Source organism: Channa argus, chromosome 22 (genome assembly GCF_033026475.1).
Source record: "Channa argus isolate prfri chromosome 22, Channa argus male v1.0, whole genome shotgun sequence".
Classification (NCBI taxonomy): domain Eukaryota; kingdom Metazoa; phylum Chordata; class Actinopteri; order Anabantiformes; family Channidae; genus Channa; species Channa argus.
Window position 1 is genome coordinate 4,492,893 of NC_090218.1, and position 22,572 is coordinate 4,515,464.

A 22,572-nucleotide genomic window follows, 5' to 3' on the forward strand; every position below is an offset into this window, starting at 1 on the left:
TTATATCTGTTATGATATCCACCAAATTAATTGCAGACATCTGGTAACTGTAATCTGGAAGTACAGTGTAACATGACTTATTTAAACAAAGGCCAAAACTCTAAAATTCAGAACAGACTTGCAATAAATATGGTTTCCACCAGATCACATATTGCAGTGACAGTAGATATTACTAAAAAATAATGTTTTTTTCTTTCTTGGCATGTTGCTGACTTGCCACAAAACAAAATTATTTTCTGTGACAGAAAAATATTCGGTGAATGAAGTAATATACTGTAGTACCATATGGTTTGGGATTATCTCAAGCAATATGTCGTAACAATTAAAATCTCTGGAAGCCTATGAAATGTTTTTCCACAAAAAATTATTACCTTCCTGCCAACGGCGAATAGAAGTGAATTCACTTTGCCAGAGCAGAGACACATTCTTGTTTTGCTTTTAGGCTTAAAAACATTTTCATCACCATTCAAATAACAACATGACACAAGTTGTGTTTTATCTACACTGTGTGCATGTAAAATCTTAGTCGGAGCATCAGAAAGCTACAATCACAGCATCCCTGACCCTCTAACGGGACTAAGTTGCACTGACATTTATTGCCATATGCTAAATGGTGAAGTGTTTCTTTATTAAAAAGATGATTGAAAGATGTTTTTCTATTAAATAAATAAATGAATTACCAAGTAGATGTTTTGGTTTGTTTTCAAATCAAAAGTAACATGACTAGGTATAAAAGGAGCATTTCAGAGAGGCAGAGCCTCTGTCACAGGTTGACAAACTGCGTCTAAAATTATGGAACAATTTCAAAAAAATGTTCTTAATCATAAAATCTCTCTGTGCGCAAGGGACAAGGCCGAAGGTCAAAACTAGATGTGCATGATCTTTTTATTTACATTTATGCTTCCAACTTTTTTGGAATTGGGGTTGAGTGAGTTAATGTGATTGTGACTGCACCAATTTATTTTGTTCAGCTCAGGACATCAACCGTAAGTAATTTATCTTGTAGTACTTTCACAGAGATCAAAAACGTTTGGTGGGGTGCTGGCAAAGTAATGGAATGCTTTTACCAGGGTAATAGAGAAACTGGCCTGTGATGCTCAATCCACAGACTCAATTCAATGACATCTGAAGGCGAGGACCAGCAATTTGGGTTTAAAGTTGTGAATTTCCAAGAGATTTAACAGTAAAAATTCAGCTAAAACAATTGTAAAGCACTATAATTAAAACCACTTAATTTCTCCCACAGTTTGTGCACAATACGCCTACTTGTTGTAAATGTGTTTTCTTCCAATAATAAATGTTTATTTTGTTTCTCTATAAGTCAATAACTGCTTTTAATATCAGCTAACTCACATAAATTCTAATTCATTATTTCTTACCTAATTATTTCTAAATGATGTTAAACACATCTAGAGATGGAACTTTGCAGCTGCGTGAAGCTGAGCTTGAATGTAACATTGACTCTAACTTTGACTGACGTTTGAGTTTTATTGATATTAAACAGACTGTAATAGATTGTGAGTTTAGTACTGCGAGGCCTAAACTCACAAACGGTGCATTTGCATGGGTTTTTACGGTTGTGCAATACACTCCCCACTGAGCTCTTATATTTTGGGCCATTCATCATTGTGACAGTTCAAAAGCCGCACGGTAACATATTTATGACACCACTACTGCGTGAGTATAAAACATACCACCTGTGATTATTCTGTCGGGCAGAATGTAAGAACACACACGCACACGCACGCACACACACACACACTCATACACAGTTCAGTTTATTCACATTTTCTGCAGCTCTTTTGTCACTTTCTCAGAGTCACATTGACAGACATTTTTGGCGAACATTCCTTGAGAGCAAAGCCTGTTTTAATGAAGCTTCATTTGTAGGTCAGTCCCAACGATTGTGTCTCTATTGTCTATACTTTGTGAGCAAAGGAAGATTCTGATGTAATATCCCCATGATCTCCAAATGTAAATAAAGTGCACTTTACACTCAAAAATACCATTCCTATTGTTTCGGTTAAACTGATGTGGGACTGAAGAAATCCCAGTTTAAGGTCCACTTACCAACTTTATCTGAAGCTTGCTTCTGTATCACAATACACGTCTTTCTCCACTCAGGCACTTTCGTTTTATGTATGAAAAACACACAGACAACTCGAATTTTAACAAGAAAGCAGATCATAACTGTCCACCAAAGCCTTACTTTTAATATCATCACGAAAAAAATATGTGTGTGGGCTGTAAAGTTACTCACATGAAACATAAATGCCATATAAACTTGGCTCCTGTCTCCCTCAGCAGCTGAGGTTTCCTCAGTTGTCATGGAGATCAGCAAATTGTATGAGCTTGACGGATGAAGACTGTGTAATACGGGTGAAAGCGCTCATCAAAAAAATCAAGTTAACAGAAATGATTGAAATGACTCCAGACTTGAAGGTTGAGATTGGTGTCTTGTGTTTAAAGCAGCTGTATTAAACACCTGCAGTTGAAAACAATGCTGGATGAAATGCTGACTCACTGCTGTCTCTCGTAAAGTTTTGATTTCTTATTTCTGTGGGTGGAGATTCTCCACCAGTGACCTTGCAAGTCAACAGAACATAAATCGATCAAACAGGGCGAAGCGGTGCATTTCAATTAGCAGTGCTGAGATGTTACGGCCTTGACTTGTAACTTTAATTGTGGTGAGTAGGAACTGAAAGGTGCAGTAAGTAGACACATCAGTGAGCCACAAGCTAAACAGCAGGGGCATCATGTAACAAGAAAGATGATCCTGATAGGTGAAAAGAACAACATACCATCTCTGCTTCTTTAACCTCACTCTACAAAATGACCCCCCCCTCCCCCCTCCCCACCAATTTGTGTGGTTAAGTGAGCTGAAGCAGAGAAAAGGTACTTGCGCAGAGCTACAAGGACCAGGCTGTTCTGTTCTTTGTTTACACAGTTCAAATAATACAGGCAACTGATACATATGCAGGCTTCCCTGCTGTCATCTATTTGCTGCAAACCAGAGTGGAAGGAGGGTGTCATCACAGCCATGTATTTTCACATTTAGATATGATCAGATTATGTTTAAATGTTTAAAACCCTATTGCACAGTATGAGTGTTTGAAAGACAACACTGCATATTTGACTGTGAAACTACAACCATACGTGGTCAGATATGACTAAAAGCCACCTGCCAATGATAGTTAAAGATTGCAACATTAGATATTGCTTTATTGTAAGTCATAAAGCAATCTACCTGACTTCATGACTCTAACAAATTTGTGCTACTGTTGCACAAAATCATTATCATTTGCTTCTTGTGGTTGCAGCAACTGCTGTACAAACATTAGGGCTTGTTTTAAAATCAGAAATGGTTCCCTCAACACACGCCACTGTTCCTCTGAAATTGAAAAAATACATATTGTGTTTAAGTAATTTCCCCTTACTTAAGCGCCAACACCAACTAATTACTTCTGCAAAAATAACCACAGCTAACCTGGTTGAAAGCCAGTAAATGTCCATTGGGCCATTCGGCCCATTGAGATGAATATTTTCTTAACGCACAAATTTTGGCTTTAGAGAAAAGGATGAAGCGTCATCAGAAACACTGGGGTCAATCTCTGGGTACCATGAATATTTGAAAATAAATTGATTGACATCTGAAAATTATTTTTTAAGTTACCTGGTCATGAAGCAAGATTTTGATTAAGTAGAAGTCTGGTCCAGGTGATGACATAGGATCAGCAGTATTAGAATTTCTTTACATATAATAAGTTCTAGTTTTGGAATTATGTAGGAAACCAGAGTATACTGTATATTAGCTGGTTAATATTTTATGACTGCAAATGCCCTTGTATAAAAGAAATTGTTTGCTGGATGATATTCTTGTTACTGGATAACAAATAACATGTACATTTATTTTATTGCAGTCGTTTTTTGAGTTTTAATTCAGATTTACAAGTTAACCCGGGGAGTCTGAAGACCAGATCAGACCGAGACGTCACCAGTTTATTGTTTAAATTAGACATCTGACAACAGCAGTGAGTGGACAATCCCCACTACGAAGTGAAGAGAGTAAAAGGACACATGGGTGTAAACTGAATGCGCAACAAGCTCAAAAAAAAAAAAAAAGATTGTTTATTTTTATTCCCACACAAGAAGCTCCAAATGAAAAGCTCCTAACATTTTCTTTGAAACAGAATCAGAATGAAAGTCACCTTGCTCATGTCTTAACACTGATAAATACAGGGTTCCCGCTAATCAAATCTGATCAGAAGAAATGTTAGGTGCAAAGAGTTGTGAAAAAAGTAAAGGATTAACATTATCACTAAAGGCTTAAGACCAACAGAAATCTCTCCATCTAGGATCTTTCTAAAGTAAATGGTCCTCCCCATTTTCACATCAGTACAGCAGGCCTGTGGAGGTGAAACCTGCATTAAAGTGCACATTGGAGGCAGGGGAGGGGCAGCTTCAGGACCTAAATAGACACCAGGACTTATAGGGAAATGTTCCCTCCCCGTGTGAACTATAGCTTATGTTTAGCACGCTTGCACTTTTATTATTCTAGTACACTGTCAAAGTGGCTCAGCAATGTATTACTACTTTAGATGCAAACATTTATGACCAGGTTATATTGTGGCTTCACACTGTGAGAAACATGAACATCAAATCAGTGATCAGCTTCAAGACTGAGGCTGTGGCCTGTGGTTGACCTGACTATAGAGGAATTGGGCATTTCTATCAAAGCTTATAGGTAGTGTACGTGTTTCGTGATTAATAATCTAGTCACTACTCTCAGCAAGCATTTAGCCAGAATTTTGAACTTTCAGTAAACAAAACAAAACGTTGTTTACACTTCTGTTTGTGATCGGATTTAACAGATGCATGTTAATTAGTTTAGAGGTGTTGGTAGGCGTATGCTTAAATTCAAAATAGTAAACTGTTCCTCCTACTTCAAGGCTTTATGCTAAGCCAGACTGCTCGCTCTGCAATATATTATAAATTTTTTTCCACTCTGGTGCCTTTTTGTGGCTGTATTGCTCTTTGTAATGAAAACCAAATTGCAAGTTAAATAGTTGAATAAATATGATGCCAACGTCATGAGATATCAGGTCTTAAACCACAGGATAATTGGTAGGAAAACTATCTGGAACCCCTGAATTCCTGTATCAAATCTTATTCCAATCCACCAAGTAGACAGATTTAATAAGGAATATCAAACAGAAAAGCTAAATATAATGTATTAATGTATTGCCAAAATGTTTTTTGAAGTGCTTTTAATGTTCAAAATTGCACAACGCTGACATTATTGGTTCTACATAAATTGTGCTTGCTTGATATAGAATAAGAAAAAAAATTCATTACTAATAATGAACCTTTATTGGAACTACAATTTAAGATGATTCTGAATGACCCATCAACCAGGTTACTCACAGTGTGAATCCACAATCTTATCAAAACACTAAAAGATTATTTCTACACCAAGATCTTGGACTCATTTTACGTTTCACCAGACTAAACATCTGATTATAATTTCCAAGTCTAAAGGGACTTCAACAGTCAGATCCTTGCTTTAATTAAAATCTGTTCGACAACAAAACAAACAAACAAACAAACCAAACACACCATATTGCTCATCTAGGCGGTGTTTCATTGCTGGCTGCCTCCAAAATTGTCTCCTTCAATTGCACATGTATAGTACTTTGACAAAGGCATCAGTTTAGGCATTCAGACATCTTGGCACTGAGGGAAATGACCTGCGGAAAAACATTCATCATCCTTCCTTTAGGGAATAATATAACTAATACAGTATGGTGCTCATTAGGACCAGGGAGTGGGAAGAGGCAGCTTTATAGAGAAGAAGAAACTTTCAGTCTGGTAAACTAAAACAACAACTACCAGAACAGGTAGTGGAGGCCCTCAGGTGGCAGGGAAGGAAGAAGCGGTAAGGCAAAAGAAAATGACCAAGTAACAAAGACAGCTCTAACATGCTGTCACTCTCCCCTCTGAACACCACCCACGCTCTGCAGTTGCACGTCCTCCTTTCAGAGCCGATCCACCGTAGTCCGCTAATAAGCTTTTGGCACTTTTTGGACATGATAAATGTTTGAATGAAGGGACTTTGAAAATGGTCATTTTCCCGGTTTCCTCTGGCTTCCTTCACTGTGCTGTGCTCTCGGGCCGCAGAGCTCCGATCACACTTTGGATATTTTCTTCAGGAACCTGGAGAAGACAGAAGGCTTTATACTGCACTGACAGCTGCTAGGGCTGCAACTAAGTTATTTATTTTGATTATTGATTATCCTGCTAATGTATAAAACATCAGGAGTAATAAAAAAATGTTGCCATCAAAAATCTATTTCTCTTTTGAGTAAATACTCAAACTCTCCATTAAGATGTGATTAATCTATTATTAAAATAGTTTAACTATTATGTGTAGAGTAATTAAACAATTATTGTTCCAGTTCAACAGTACACCATATATAAAGTATTTTAAATTAACTACATTGGGAGGTACTTGTCTTACCAGGGCATGGTCAAACTTGAAGGTACTTATGTAGTAAGCTGGAATGTCAGCTGTTGCCAGGGGTTCTGATATCTGAGCCACAATACCACATTCATCTACAGAAAAAGATGAAACACAGTCTTGAATATGTGTCCCACTCTTCTAAAGTACTCTTGACAAAAAGTGCCAAATGACTAAATGTAAACACTAATTGAACAAAACATTTTTCCACTAGTAAAAATTAGTTTTGGCAACTGAAGTGAAGCAAAACCAGCACTGGCAGAACAAATCTGGTGCCATATCCTTTTAAATGCAACGCATCAAAGCTTGAGTCTGACAGAAGATAAAAGTAGATTTTTTTTATTTGTTTTTTAGCAGCTGTTGAGATTAAGTCATTGAAGAGTCTTAAATTCTTGACAAGGTTGCCAAATTGGAAACAGTGTGCGGAGTAGGAGATGGCAAAAGAAGACATCCTGCTCACTTTATAACACTGTAGTACAATCATCATCAATAGTTTGAGTTTTTTTGTAATACGGAAAATACAGCATTCGCTTTACTAGATTTAATCTCTGATAATGTAAAAATATATTTTGCCAGATGAGCCTTTGTCTTAGCCACACCTGAAAAAAAGCAAACATAACACAAACGAGAGAGCTGCTCACCAAATCCTAAAGGTTGTCCTCCAATGCGAACCATTTTCCAGAGCTCACCAGAAGCACTGGTGAAGAGGACATTGTTTGGAAACCTTGAAAAGAGCAAAGGAGCCAACAAATTAAAGGTCAACACAAAATATTATGCTTAGGTAAAATAGCAAATACAGCAAACAAGCCAGTAAAATGTAATGTGTCTACATTTTTTTTGCTGAGATTAAGAAAACAATTCACCATAAATGCTCCTACAGTAAATGCTGCATTCAACCAATGTTGATGAAAATAGTAATGGTATAGGGAAATGATGCCACATTATGCTAAGGTGGTTAGCCCAAGTGCTAACTTTGTAATCACATAAAATGCCAAAATTAGCTTCTTTTGCTTGATTATGGATTTATGGCAATTTGTTTAGATGTCAAAACTGACACGAACAGGAACTTCCCCATATTCCCAGCATTAAAGTCGGAAGCGTCCCACTCAGCAGCTCATACATACATGTATTGTTTTAACAATCTGACATTGACACAGCATTAGTCTCAAAGACTGCTGACCTATATGCTTTATTGACAGCTGGACCGTAGCTAACATGTTGATATTTGTTAGATAGTCAGTATTGAAAGATAGGAATCATAGCATTTCCTGTCTAAACTGATGTTACATGTGCATGTAGCAAGTTTTAAGACGGGCCGTAGCACGAAGCAAGTTCTGGCATTATCTGGGTTCTGTAAATTTTGGGTTTCCTATGTGATGCCAGGAGGTGGGGATATTTATTACAAGTAACATTATCAAAACCATGAATAAAGTACATGTGGGGTTGAAGAGATGAGTGCAATTACTTAAAATAGTTTGTTACAATGCAAGCAAAAAATAAAAAATACATAAAATCATATTCTGCTGGTTTAGAACATTAATATCACATTTCTACAATACAACAGGAAATTGTAGATTTGTTTTCAAATACTAATGAAAGGTTAAGAATATACCAAAAGAGCACAGGATTTTTATAATGGTCTTGTTGAGAATCTTTCTCTTTTGTCTAAATGATGAAGAACTACAATGTTCTCAATATGTGATGGCCATAAAAATGTAAATGAAAATTCCTCCTAAAGCCAATCTCATTTCGTCTAATGAAAGACATTATCACAGTCTCCTTATTCTGAGTAGAGTGATGGAATAAATGTATCTGCTGCCTTTGACACGGTGAACCAATCGCTGACTTGGGCATCTCTGGAACAGCTCTGGTCTGGCTTCAGCCTTACTTGTCTGGACGAACTTTCAAGGTATCTAGGCGACTAACTCTTACAGCCTCTCTACCGGTGTGTCACAGGGCTCAGTTCTTGGTCCTCTTCTTCTTTCCATCTATACTATATTGCTGGAATTTTTCATCTACTTACATTGCTTTTCCTATCATTGCTATGCTGATAATACATACCTGATGACGCCACGGTCTCATCACCCATTTCTCCCTGACTGACATCTCTGCTTGGATGAGAGAAAGATATCTTCAGCTCAACCTCTTCAAGACTGAAGCTCTACTCTTCCCAGCTAGACCTTCAATACAACACAACACCAGCATCAACATGACATTGGGTCTCCAGTGATTTTCCCCTTTAAGCCTGTCAGAAATCTGGGGGTCATCACTGAAATCTCCGGGGCATGCCCTCTGTCATCGGAAAGATCAGAACCTACGTTTTTTAACATGCAACCCAACTCAATGTGCAGGACCTGGTCATATCTTGTCTAATTACTGCAATGCCTTGTTGTTGGGGCTACTAACATGCTCAATCAAACACCTCCAAATAATCCAAAATGCGGTGGAACGCCTAATTTTTAATCACCCAAAAAGGACTCATGTCACACCACTCCTAAGATCTCTACACTGGCTTCCAGTAGCTTCCTGCATCAGGTTCAAAGCTCTGAGTCTTATCTCCAGAGTGTTCAATGCAACAGCACCGGCCTATCTGAACTCCTTCATACAGATCTACAATCCCTCCCGCCCACTGTGCTGTGCCAAATGATGGCGGCAGCTCATCTTTGATGGGGTGCATCTCCACAAGCTTTCAATTGTTGTGCTGTCTAAAAAAATGTTTGAAAGGGTTTGAGATGATGTTTTTCACTATGGAAAGAATCATCCTGACAAAAATCTAAGTAATAGAAATATTTACTAAAATATTTGCTAAGTCGGAATTATGCTTCTCTATTGACACACAAATATGTCTATGCAGACCTACACAGAGAAGGGAGTTATGGGTAACTTTAACACAGGTTTGCACTGACGTGCACTCCTCCCAGATGTCAACAAGCCAAGCGGATGTCATGGAGTCGGAGAAATTTAAAAGGAAAGAAAACAAGAACAATAAAGAAAATGAAGAAACAGTAAGGTTTACTAAACATGCCACTACCCCATTGTGGGTATGCATATCTGTTGCAAAAGTATAACAAAAACACATCTGACCCATAACCCACATATCTTTGTGCATGTGCAGACAACATAGTACAAGTCCAGCTCAATGCTTTTGTAGCCCAACAGTGTTGAATACCATGGTGATCTACTACAATTACTACAAAGATAACATTTTCAACTAATTCAGTGAACCAATGTGCATGACAAGACGAGCATTGACGTGCTATTTCTACTATCTGGCTGTTGTCTGAATACTGTTACTGGTAAAAACCTTACATTACTGTTTTAACAATAAAGTAAAAAAAAAAATATTGTTTCATTGGTTAAATGGAAAGAATTTCTCTGTTTATATAGTCAAGAGAATCATATAACTGATAAATTCACGGATGCAGACAGGAGGCGCCAGCAAGAAACGAGAAACAATAAAAAAATGATCAAGGAACAAGGAAAGAAAATGAAATGTTTCCCTTTTGATTTTAGATTTTTGTAAAGGGAAAACAGCATGTGTCTCACAGAATATAAAGCTTCACCTACAAATGATTGCCCACCACTGTCCCGCTTTAGTTCAAAGCACTTCTTTGTTTTGCTGTAGTTAAAAAAATGGCAGACAACTGGAATCGTTTACAGATACTGTGTGGAAGTGCAGAGTGAACTATTAACTATCCAGCAACTGGAGCAGGTAAGCAGCAGGTAAATTCTGATATAACCCTTTAACCCATTGCACTGAATAAGAGTCTGTAATATACAATAAAGTCAAATGGGTGACCTATTCCTTTAAGGGAACACATGAGTTCTCCATAAACACGTTGACAAGATTGACCTACATGCTGCACTGACAAAATATTAAAATTTAAAAAAAAAAATAAAAATATCAGAAGTTTGGTCCAATTACTACTTTACCTCGATATGGCTCTAAGTCATTACTGACCCATATAAACGATACCTAATTTACGAATGGACAATGTATGATCAGATTTGTTAATAGAGGAGCAACCACATGGGATCTGCAGCTGCTCAGGATTCTTTATGACCTTTCTACTTAATTAGAGAGTCTACTGTGAAAAAGACAGGGACTCAGTGGAGAATAAATGGGTCAGACTGGAACCCACTGTGACTTAAGTACATTGTATATACCCAGCTGCTCTGCTATCACTTAGCAACATACTAATTGTACAATCATAAATTTGTTTGTCCTTGCAAAGCCCTAATGTGTATTCCTCAACTGAAAGAAAACACTGAAAGCAAAAGCGTGATAAATAACACAGCAGAAATGTGAAGAAGTTGGTGCGACCCAGGTGTTTTTTTTCACTCAACCTTTGAGTCGTCTGTTCGTCCATGACCAGAGAGATGTAGCCCTCAATCAGAGAGAAGGAGAAAAACCAAATGTGGCTGGAGTCCTCATTGGATGCTCCGGGATCTTTAGGTCTGGAAAAGAAAACATTATTCAGTGGCGTTGCACTACTAATAGGGAAACTCCATTTTTGAAACCTGCCATCGGATCCCACTTACAGTTGTGTCCAGTTAGATTTCACAGCATTAAATGTAATCCTTGAAAAAACTAAGAGGTTGGTATTAACAACATTTGCATGTTATAGAAATGAGCCTTAGGTAGATTTTCAACCTTATCTGTTTGTTTTATACAGCAGTTAAGCTCTTGAAAAACAACACAAAATATTTTAATCACGAAAGTGCATAATGGTAGGAAGGGGCACAGACTTTATGGGCATCTCAAGACATGCCTGCTATTTTGGTTCATGTCAAAAAGGCAGTGGTGATTAATAACCTCAACCAATCACAGCACTGGTCTCAAAACACAGTGATGCAAGACAACAACAGATCAACAAATGAAAAGAAGCCTCTAATAGTGTTGTTGGAATCATATTGTTGTCTGCATGGTGTAGAGTGGTGCAATATGAACACATAGCCTGCCAATCTGCAGCCAGAGGCAGATGGTGTGGGTTTTTCTTTGACTCACACAGCAATAATAGAAATAACATTTTCATGAAGATGTTTATATAATCACACCAATCCAATGCCATATACTGTTTAAATAAACTATCTCATGTCATATTATGCTTACAATATATATAAAATGGGACAACATTTGCAGAATTATTCAGTGATATGTATAATGAAAACCACCATGTTGAAGACGATGATGATGCCAGATTTACTAAAGGTAACAAGACTGTCAAAGTGTAAGTCATGAATTCATCTGGGAACCATGAAACCATGTACAGTAGTTGTTAATACATTTCATTTTGGTCCCTATGCTAACTTGGTTTAGGCACTTTTCAAGTAATGCTAGTTACAAAAACTGCTACGCATCCACTGGAGAAAAGGCTACTGAAATATCGAGTGGTGTTTGGGAGATATACAACACAAATTATTGAAATAAAATAAGTGATTCTTACCCTCTAGAGTAAAACATTACATCCATGAGCAGGGTGGCTACAGAGGGCAGTGTGTCTGGGTCCAGGCTGGTCACACAGAACATGTTGCTAGGACTGGATAATGGGTGAATAATGGGACGGGGCACTGAAAAACAAGGATGATAAAAAAACAAGATCAAAGCTCAGAGTCTGCAATAGCCAAGAAACCTCTTAATAACATGTCTATTTGGCAATAATAAGAATGTAATTGACGTGATTTTTCTGAGCACTTGAAGGGTGTCATCCATTTGTTGGATTAAAGGTCTATTTTTTTGCTTGTTGTGGATCTGCAGTCTGCACAAGTAGTTTGATTAGTTGCCATGGAACCTCAGATGTTAAAATCTGTATTTCTGAATAATTTAATGTCCCATTGTGTATTGAAGTTTGAACTTAAAAACATTCGTTTCCAAGGATGAACCTTTATTCTCAACTCGAAAGCTAACATGGCCACAAAGTCTTTTTAATATGCTGCTTAGAAAAAAGGAAAGTTTACACATCTACAGGATCATGACAACAGCAAAAACTCCATCCTCTAGTAAGAACTGTGCGATATGGTTGAAAACGTCAAAATAACCTAGCAAGTAGATCTTGGGTTGAGTTTGTTTAACCAAAGTACTGTTGCCAAGTTCTTTCTTCCTTTCTGCATACACTAAAAACAAGGCGGCTCCACTACTTGTTATCATATGTCGTTTCACTCAGGTTTTCACTAAGCTGTTTGCCTCAACTGCAGCCTTATGTTATGCACATGTGCAGTTGGAAAAGGTGAACAGAACAGAACAGAACAGTTATGCTTACATGGCAGAGAAATAATTATTCTCCAGTAGAAATCTACTTGCGAAAAACCGGTTTCCTAAATTCTTGGCCCAGAGTATGGAAAGCAGGTTTCGCATTTACATGACATTTACATAAAATCTTTCTAAGAAAGCTTGCTGTAGTAGTCGCTGCCCTTTCTGCCATAACAGCACTAAATAAAATACCTTAGTTAATACTACATATGTGTATGTGTATGTGTGTATATATATATATATATATATATATATATATATATATATATATATATATATATATATATATATATATATATATATATATATATATATATATATATATATATATATATATATATATATATATATATATATATATATATATATATATATATATATATATATGAACAAAGTTTTTTCCTGGATTCATTTTTTCCAATTTTTCACTCTTTCAAATTTAAAAAGTCACTTCACAGTGGAGTAGTGGGGAAAGCAACGCAGTATGCATGGATTTCCACTTGAGTTCATTTCAAATGACTCCAAGAAGTACTAATGGATGCTCATGAAAAAGTTATGCAGATAATTGCATATTATTATATCTAGTAAAATTTCTGAACAAAAATGTATGTTAAACAGATGTTGATGAAACCGCAGCAGTTTCACCACTGTTGAAAACTAGTGTAGTGCAAAGTTAGTCCCGACAAGATTTAATCTGAAACTTCACAATGACACCTACAGTGCATGTGCGCTTACACCCACCAAGTTTTGGTTTAACAAATCCATTGGTGACTCCCAGATTGTGAGCAGCTACAGTCTCTCCATTGACCACCCGAAGCAATGTGAATTCGGAAGACAGTGTGTGCATAACCATTGGCAGGTCTCGCTCTCGAACCTAAGAACACACACAAATTAGGTGAATTAATAAGTAATGTTGCTAAGAACTCAGGCGCATTTAAAGAGAAATTCTGTTTTCATATACTTGTAAGTAAGTTTTAATGAGGCAACATTGTGTTTACTTGGTAATTTACTTTGGTGCACCCACTCGTATGCTCGGCTTATTTACATTTAAATGGCTTTTGATGATCAAAAGAAAATTGAAGAAAAACATATATATGGCACACTAACAGTAACACATCGGGACAGACAAAAGTTTAATTCTTTTACTCATATCATAGCTTTTAGCTGCACTGAGAAATTTATTGAGGTGGACAACATGCAAAATATATCTCTTTGATACATTTGATTGTTAAACACTGGTTAACTGCAACACAAGAGCTTCACTTTAAGGGTCAGGATTCTATCAGCACAAGGATTCACACAGTGTAACACCTGCATCAATAGGGCTTGGCCATATGGCAAGTTTATTTATAAAAGACCTCTCAAACACACAGGGAATTCAAAGAAAAAAAATGCAATAAAACAACATTTAACAGAATGAAACTCATGAAATAATATACAAGCAGACCAGGAAATGCAGTTAAAGAACAGTAATAAACTGCTAATGTTCACTAAAATAATCAAAAAACACATCTGTACTAGCTGAATGTGCATTTCATAATATGGTAATGGAAATAACATTTTCATCATTTTGAATTCATGATGTAGCCTTATGAGCTACAGGGTTGGACAAATGAATGGAAGAATGCACTGATTGTTACCATGTTGATCACGTTGAATTCATTTTCATATTCAATTTAATGGTTTTGCATTCTGACAATCAACATGCAGTTACTCAATATTTTTTTAATATAAAGCAACTTACAGTGAGCGGTTTGCAACCATGACAAAGATTTTAATTTTATTTTGTTGTCATCCAGGCCAGTAGCTAACCATTACATGAAGTATAACAGAGCTTAGTATACTGATGGATTAGAGGTTAATTTTAACCTGAATCAATATATAATGTCTTTGTGGGTCTTCCTGTAAACAAGCATCTTAAGCCCGTCTGACTTTTGGCCGGCTCAGAGGTTCAGTGTGAGACAACGATAGAGAGAAAACATGGGTGTGGGCAACAGGGTAAATGCCGCAGGTTTTGGGGCTTTCTCTGCTGTACTGATAATTAGGATTGTGGACAGGAGTAGCCAGTGTGGAGACAGGAAACAGGCTTGAGTACAATACCTGGAATTTCAGAGAGGCTGAGCCGCTGATTCCTTTTACGTAACAGATTATCAACATCGACACTGTTTTTTTCTTTCATTTTCATAAACATGCCAGAGCTGTTCAGCAGACCTTGTTTTTCCACTGAAGAAGGCAATAAAAAAAAAAAAGAATTACGCCCTGTGGCCAAAAAGGCTTTGGTATGAAAGAGTATTTCTTCCTAAATCAGAGGAAGTGGGCCTGTAGAAGTTACTGTATATATCCAAGGTAAGCCAGTCTTTCTGTTTGCAAATTCCCTTTCTTGTGATCAGTCTGGCTAATCCCTTTTATACAGTAGTTTCAGAGCTGCATTAAGTTACAAGGTCAGCGATACCCACAGATTGGCATCAGAATGACAAATATTTGAAAGTTAGACTAAATTAAAAAAGATGCACCCATTGTTCCAGCTGTTACAGATGTTGAAACTTTGCCTAGTTCTACTATTATAGTTTACTAATTTGAGTTTTACACATGACTACATAAAATCAGGTTGCACCACACAAACTAGTTTTAGATATTTTGATAGTAAATATTTACGCCGCCAGGTATAACTCTGGAATATCTTAATGAACCAAGTGAAAAAGCTAATATTAGGTAATAAGTACTTCCTTAGAGTATTACAAGATTGTATAAGCATAAAAAGTACTATGGAGTTATTTTTGAAATGCTATTTAAAATCTTAAGGATTTTATATTAGATTTCATCAGAAATATATAAAACAGCATATACCATACCATAATGAATTCTCAACTATATGAATAATATTAACTCTAAAAACATACATATTTCTCCATGTTATGTTTTCTTTAATCTTAGGTAACTGCCATAAAATGAGTTGGCCTGTTACTTTCAGCACTCACCAGAATGAAGTCTGTCTGATACGTCGACAGCATAAAAACAGAGATGTTGTGGTCGGCCAGCGGTGCAATGACAGATTTAGCGATTTTGGTGACTCCGATGGGTTGTGAATTGGAGGCGTTGCCACCCCCTGATACCACGTTAAGGGCCAACCATGTGGCTTCAGCAACACTGATGTGCTCTGATTGGGGAAGCTCTGGGAATAGAGAAAAAAGGAAAAGAGTGGAAGTACATGTTTACAACAGCTCTCTCATAAAATTAAGTTATAAACCTTGAGAAATGATGATTCACTGATTTAGGAGCGTATTGGCACCAGGTAAGACATTACTATCATTAATAATGAAAAAAAAAGTTTTAACTGTATCCAGCTAGCTCATAACATTTTATACTAGACGTTCTAGACAGCTAGTGTCACTTTCCTGAGAAAGGTAAGAAAAGTATTTTTTAGGAGATATTAAACATTTTATTGCTAATGTTTTTTTTTAATTACCTGGACTTAAAGAATATACAATATTATTCATGCTTCCTTATTCCCAGGCCCTTTTCTACTCATGTGCATTATAGCACAGTGAAGGAGCATTAAGAAAAAGTCAGAATATTTAAGATATGATGTGAACTCTACTGAGAGTCTTAGATTTAAGAGAGGGACCCAATATGGAAAATAAAATCTCCTAAGGTAATTTAAGGAAAAGGAGGACAAAAAAAAACTATTGTTACATTGCATTTGAACATTTATCACCGTCTTCCATTGTGGCTTTAATTAACAAATCATGACAATTCAATCAACCATTCGAACAAATTATTAGCTTCTCAATGATGATCTTTATATAATGAAAATAAAGTATTAAATAAATAGAGCATGGAATAAATACAACACTGATTTAAAAGCAAATTTAAAAATGTTACTATGGAACAGCAGTGTAACAAGTATACAAATTGCTTTAAATATCAACATCTTAGCTGAATTCATACAGCACGTTTGCCTTAATGCGATGTTGTAAATGGACTTTACTGTGTAATGATTCTCAAACTTTTTAACAACTGATTCAGTGTTTAGACTTATTCCTACCAATATACTTATAGACTTAATGTATATCATGTAAGATCAGAAAAATTGCCTTTTCAGTCTCTTTTGCAAGTACTCAAAAGTGTCTTGCATTGCTTACTTGAAGTACATAGTTAACCCAAAAACAGAGAGCACCAAAGTCAGTGCCAGGCACCAGTAGAAATTACCTGAGCCAGTTTTGCAACAAATGGCAAGTAGTCTCCAGGGTAACCTAGGAGGGTCGCCCTGGAAGAGGGTGTGTAATGACATGGATTCACTCACTCAGCCAACCACAAAACACAGCGAACGGCAGCTTGGCCTCACAACCACAATGACAAAGTGTGCTCAAACATTAGCAGTTGAAGCTACGTGATACTGGAGAGAATCAGAGATTACACACTGTGATCTTTTCCTTCTGCCCCTGATCTGTGGTTGCCACAGTGACTTTAAAGATCTACAATGTGAAGAGGCCCACCTTTAAAGCCTTCCTCATCAACAATAATGGTGTAGTCCTCCGGAGTCTCTGTCAAGCTGAAAAACTTGCATCTGAAAGGAAATTAGGAAGATAGAAAAAGAGGTGAGAGATAAAATAGATATCATACTAAATAAATTACTGTTGGAATTCATGTTGGAATTCATAAAGGCTTGATAAAGCTGGACTACATAAGCTACGTCTTAGCTGAGTCTAACAATTATTAGAGCATTCATAATATACACATCAAACTATATGTTTGGGGAATTAATGAGACAGTTTCAGGCGCAACAATAAAAAGTGGAGGGTGGAAACACAACACAGCCACAATGCCTGGAAGTGTTGTCTTTATGATTTTATGTTGCTCATAAGCAAGCGATCAATAAAGCACAGAGCTGCTCTACTGCCAAGATACCACCCTGATGCCAAGTGCTGTGTGTTAAATATGAAAACACAGGACTTCAACCTAAAAATATAACCCAACTTTTTAATCAAGATAAAGTATTATTATTCATTTACCTTCCTACCAATAAGTAAACTCACTGGTCACTTCATTAGGAACACCTGTACACTCTACAGCAATCACAAACAGCACATTGCTCAGGTCATAGTTATTAGCGGAGTGTATCATGCTAAGAGGTGGTTCTAATGTCCCCCTCATTAATTTTAAATAGAGTGGTCGAAACAAAGTGGTCAAAGTACTCAATTAAGTGGCCAGTAATTGTATATTTTTTTAGGCATGTAACAGCAGGGATGGCAGTGTGTTGGTCAGCCAACCACTTTAGTTGAACTGATTAACAGACGTGTGTTTTTATAGTGTATGAACTCTACTGATTTTAGAAGCCCCTAAATCTATGTATGGTCACAATAAGGTTAACATCTTCCTTTTTTTAGTCAAATTAAGTGTTGGATGGATTGGATTCACAAGAAATTTCATACAGAATTCTGAGTTTGGCAGGTTTCGAGAATGTTTAGGTACCTACAATAAAACAGAGGGTTCGCAATTGCGACAACATTTTATAGCTTCATAAGTATATATGTGTAATATATCTTATTACTTGTAAGTTCAATTCACCAAACCAAAAGGTTTCTAAAATTAAAAAGCATATGGTAAAAATCAGCACATAATTATGCCTTGCAGTCTTTCTTAAGGTCAAAGGAAACAAGTACACTGGAAAAAACACCATTCACAACACTCCTGTGATAATCACATTCTTTACAGGCCAGCAACTGAATGCTGGCACTTCACAGTTGCCTGTAAGGTGCGAAGAACAACTGGAAAGATTCCAACATGTTCTCTATGGGAACAACAAAATATTTAAAGGAGTTGTCAAGTGTCACATTTTCCCTTTTCTTTGAAGAGATAAGACGTTATGATGATGAGCTAGAAAGTGGCCGTCTCATTCCCTGGGTAATAATACTGCTCTAATCATGACCTTGTCAGTATGAGCATTCCTTAATGACTTACATGATCCGTTCACAGCATTTGATTCTGGATCAACAATCAAATAGCAAATCACTACAGAGATTCTGAATATTTCCCTTTACCAAGGTGGAGACTGCTCAACACTGCATTACTCGCATTCTGTATGCAAGCAAGACATTTCAAGGGGAGTCTTTAAATTAGTTTATATTGTATATGTTGAGTTATGTCCATTGTTTATGTAAAATTTTTATTAAGCTTAGCTTTTACACTGCCACAATGATGTAAAATAAGGTTTATGTTTATACTTCCTTTACTAAAATTATAAATTTGTTTTGCACTATTACCCACATATCACTATTGTATTCATACAGACACTCAGGTATCACAATTGCAAATATACTGTACCTGTTTTTTCAAATACCCAGCCACCTGTATTCAGATTTAAAGACATTCTGGACAGACAAGTGAAAATCTATTTTACAAAATAATGGTTGACTATGGTGCATATTTACCTCAGTTAGCCTAATTGTGAGTTATGATCACAGCACGCTGGGTTTGAATTCTGCTTGAAACACGGTTAGAGTTTTCTAGCATTCCTCAGCTTTGTGCAAGTAAAGAGGTTTTTATTTCCTTTATTGCCTTCTTAAATAAGTGATGTACACTAATTTGTGTACATGTAGCACGGTTGTTGATTCATCAAAGAGGATGTGAGTGATACTGCAAAAGAGCAGCTAGAAGGAAAAACACACTGCAAAACCAATCTTGGTGTAATCTTAAGGTATTCTGATAAACTGAAGTAATCATTAATGGGGGGGCCACTATGAACACCCTAATATTCAGCATCAAACAACCGATCTTTATATTCATTAGTTCTCTGAACATCAGAGGAAGGAAATTACAACAAGGATTATTCAGACATGCTAAAATTACAGGAACTAAAAATCAATTGTTTACAAGTACTGGCTTTTTTGAAAAGAAAAAAAAAAGCTTTCTCTGTGCCCATCCCATCAAATAATAAAAACTCAGTGGATAATCACATCCAAAGACTGGACACAAACATTAAATTAAACAAACATACGTGCTTTAGATATAGATGCAGCCTAGGACCTGTTGTCTTAATTATACATGGATAATTTTAGATTAATGAAAATTAAACATCTGTGAAATAATCATAAGTAAAGTCATTTACCTTGTATGCAGGTAAAATATATATCTCAGTGTCGGTTGAGAGATTAAGTCTGATGAATGTAATTTTTCCTGTGCTCTTACGGCACATAATTTATAATCTGAGATCAGTGATAAGCCTGTGATAGTGGATAGCCTAAAAGACAGCACCAAAGGATTTCTAGCTTATTGAGTGATTGTTTATGCCTGACAGTAGCAAACCTGCAGTAACCTGCACTGACAAACAAGTTGGTTTAAATGCCAAAACCGCAGTCATGCGTTTACTTCCTTATTTAAATTGATATGTTAAGTCATGCTTCTCCTATTTCACACTTTTTATAAACACGAAAATATGCTGAGGTCCAAAAAAATCCAGTAAGTTTTATAATTCTGATCCCGCTCTTTTTTTTTTTTTTTTTTTTTTTTTTTTTTTACACAAAATATGCAACTTTGCATTACTTAAAGTGGTTTGGTGATGTGGGATGGGAGGGTTGCGGCGGGAAGGGAATAAAAACTCAACTCAAAGTGTTGAATACGTTCTGCTGTGGCGACCCCCGAAGGGACACACCGAAAACCCATTAGGTTCTATGTCCTAGTTTTAACATGAATTCATTAAGGTTCTATGTCTCGTATTGAGTGTTATAATGAATTGAATAATCTTTAAATGATATGATTTAATGTTAAATGTATATTTTGATGAATATGATATGTTTTTGTGTTGGATTGCTTCCAAGAGGCAGCATATGAAATTTAGCTCTGTAGCTAATTCTGGGACAGACTAGGACTGTGCACTGTCACTGACAAATAAACCAATAAAAAATGCACAGCATTAGGAGAAACCAGGCTTATGTCTGCTGCCAAAAGCTGTGTGTGACCACGCAAAAATATGCTATAGGCTGATGTAACAACATGTAGTCCCACAGCTCCTGTTACTATGGACTTGTGCAATGGCAGTAGCAGCTGTGGCTGGCTTTTTTGCAAGCAGCAAAACAAATCAGTTCGCAAATTAGTGTGAACTCATTTGTTTTGCTGGTGGTGAGCAAGGCTGGGAAATGGCCCAAAACTTTCCAACAATCTCAGCTGCTAGAAATGCTAAAAACTACCTGGAAGTGGCAACTACTGTTGCTGATGAGGTTGGAAAACATTAAAAAGATTATTGCACTGTGCACACATTGAAAGGATAAGACAGATGAACAGGTTTCAAATCACACAATACAGCTGACATCTATTGCAACTTCTGCAGACTCTTTTAGCAAAAAGTCCAAACGGTCTCTGCTTCCAGCTTCTTCGGAGGCTTGGTTGCTTTTCTCGGTTTCACATGACTAAAAACACTCTGGGATTTTGATTCTTGGCAGGACAAAACTCATCAGCGGGTTAATCAATAATGAAAGGTTAATCAGTGAAATCCAACTGGTCATTTTAATTGCATCAGTTATTGGGTAATGTGAGGGCACTGTGTTTTATCAGCAGCAGAGAAAGAGTTGATTAGAGAATCTCTGGCAAGAGTCCGACGGACTTTTCCTTCTGTAAAATAACCAAGGTAGACAAAGTAAAGTGAACTATTTTGCTGAGACTAACATGAATAGACCGTGATAGTAATAAAAACTGCACAACAGAGCAATGACAAGTGCAAAGGCCTGCTTTGAATCAAAGTTCCCTCAGGCTTCGTGGCTCACAGTGGGTCTCCGCTTTTATTGACTGTGAATGTCCTGCGCTGCCTGTCTAGTTTAGGTAGAAAACATGCTCGAATTTCCCCCGGCAGAAGGGGAAAACAAGCTGCAAATACACTCACACATCCCGCCTGGCGTCGACCCAGCTACAGATGGCACAAAGCTACAAAATGACACTAGTGAACAAGGGACAGGCCTGGAAACTGGTTGGCAGAGACCTAGCTGCATTTGAAAGCATTAACACAACTACAGGGACTGGACGGAGCACGAAGGAGCATCTCTACCTTTCATCACAGGCAGAGAAGTAGGTGCAGCCCCCGGCGTTAGTTTGCAATAATGTTAACAACAGCTGCGCTCTCACAGTAAACACGAACAGCACACAAACGACACAGTATATTTTCATTTAGCTGGCACGATTAAGAAGTTCCATACCTTGTTTTGGAGGCCAAGAAGGCGAGTTTTATTAATCCGTGAGTACAAATCTGAATCCCCTCTTTTTCTATACTCGCCACTTTCAAGCTGTGCTCTAAAATGTGGAGCTCCATTTTTTACGTCTTCTCATTTGAGGAACGGCTAAAATGGAAAACCTAAATACTCTTAAATGAGATGCATAGATAAATAAATACACGCACACGGCAGGCTTAAGGCGTATTGAACAGAAAGAAAGGGGGCGGCAGGGTGGTATAAAGAAAGCAAAGAGGTAAAAACGGACCCGCTGTCAAATTTGCAGCGGAACCCATTGTACCTCCGGTTTTGTGTTTTCAAAATAAAGGTTTCCAACAGTTACTGACCACTTTTTGAAATAAGACGGGACATTTAGAGCAAACTGCTAAAAAAACAAAAAACAAAACAAAAAAAAAAACAAATAAACGTATTCGTTTTCTCGAAGACAAATGCAAAAAAAATGATCTGCCCACAAAGCTCATGTATGTGTTTGTTTAAGTCCCCTAACAAACAAATGTGTACAAACAACTATGTCCCATGCTTCTGTGTAATTGTGTAATACTGTAATAACAGAGAGCAAAATTTTCTAGTCTAAAAGAAAAGTAGCA

General features: G+C 36.9%; 1 protein-coding gene across 1 annotated transcript; it reads right to left on the reverse strand.

Annotated features, from left to right (window-relative positions):
- Positions 1-3,971: 3,971 nt before the first annotated feature.
- castor2 (cytosolic arginine sensor for mTORC1 subunit 2) lies at positions 3,972-22,256 on the reverse strand. Its single transcript, XM_067491887.1, has 9 exons — positions 21,953-22,256; positions 17,264-17,334; positions 15,746-15,939; positions 13,509-13,641; positions 11,965-12,088; positions 10,865-10,975; positions 7,159-7,241; positions 6,518-6,612; positions 3,972-6,213 (listed from the first exon to the last, which is right to left on the reverse strand). The coding sequence occupies exons 1-9, from the start codon at positions 22,063-22,065 to the stop codon at positions 6,151-6,153; spliced, it is 987 nt and encodes a 328-aa protein (XP_067347988.1). The 5' UTR covers positions 22,066-22,256; the 3' UTR covers positions 3,972-6,150.
- Between the last annotated feature and the right edge of the window lie 316 nt (positions 22,257-22,572).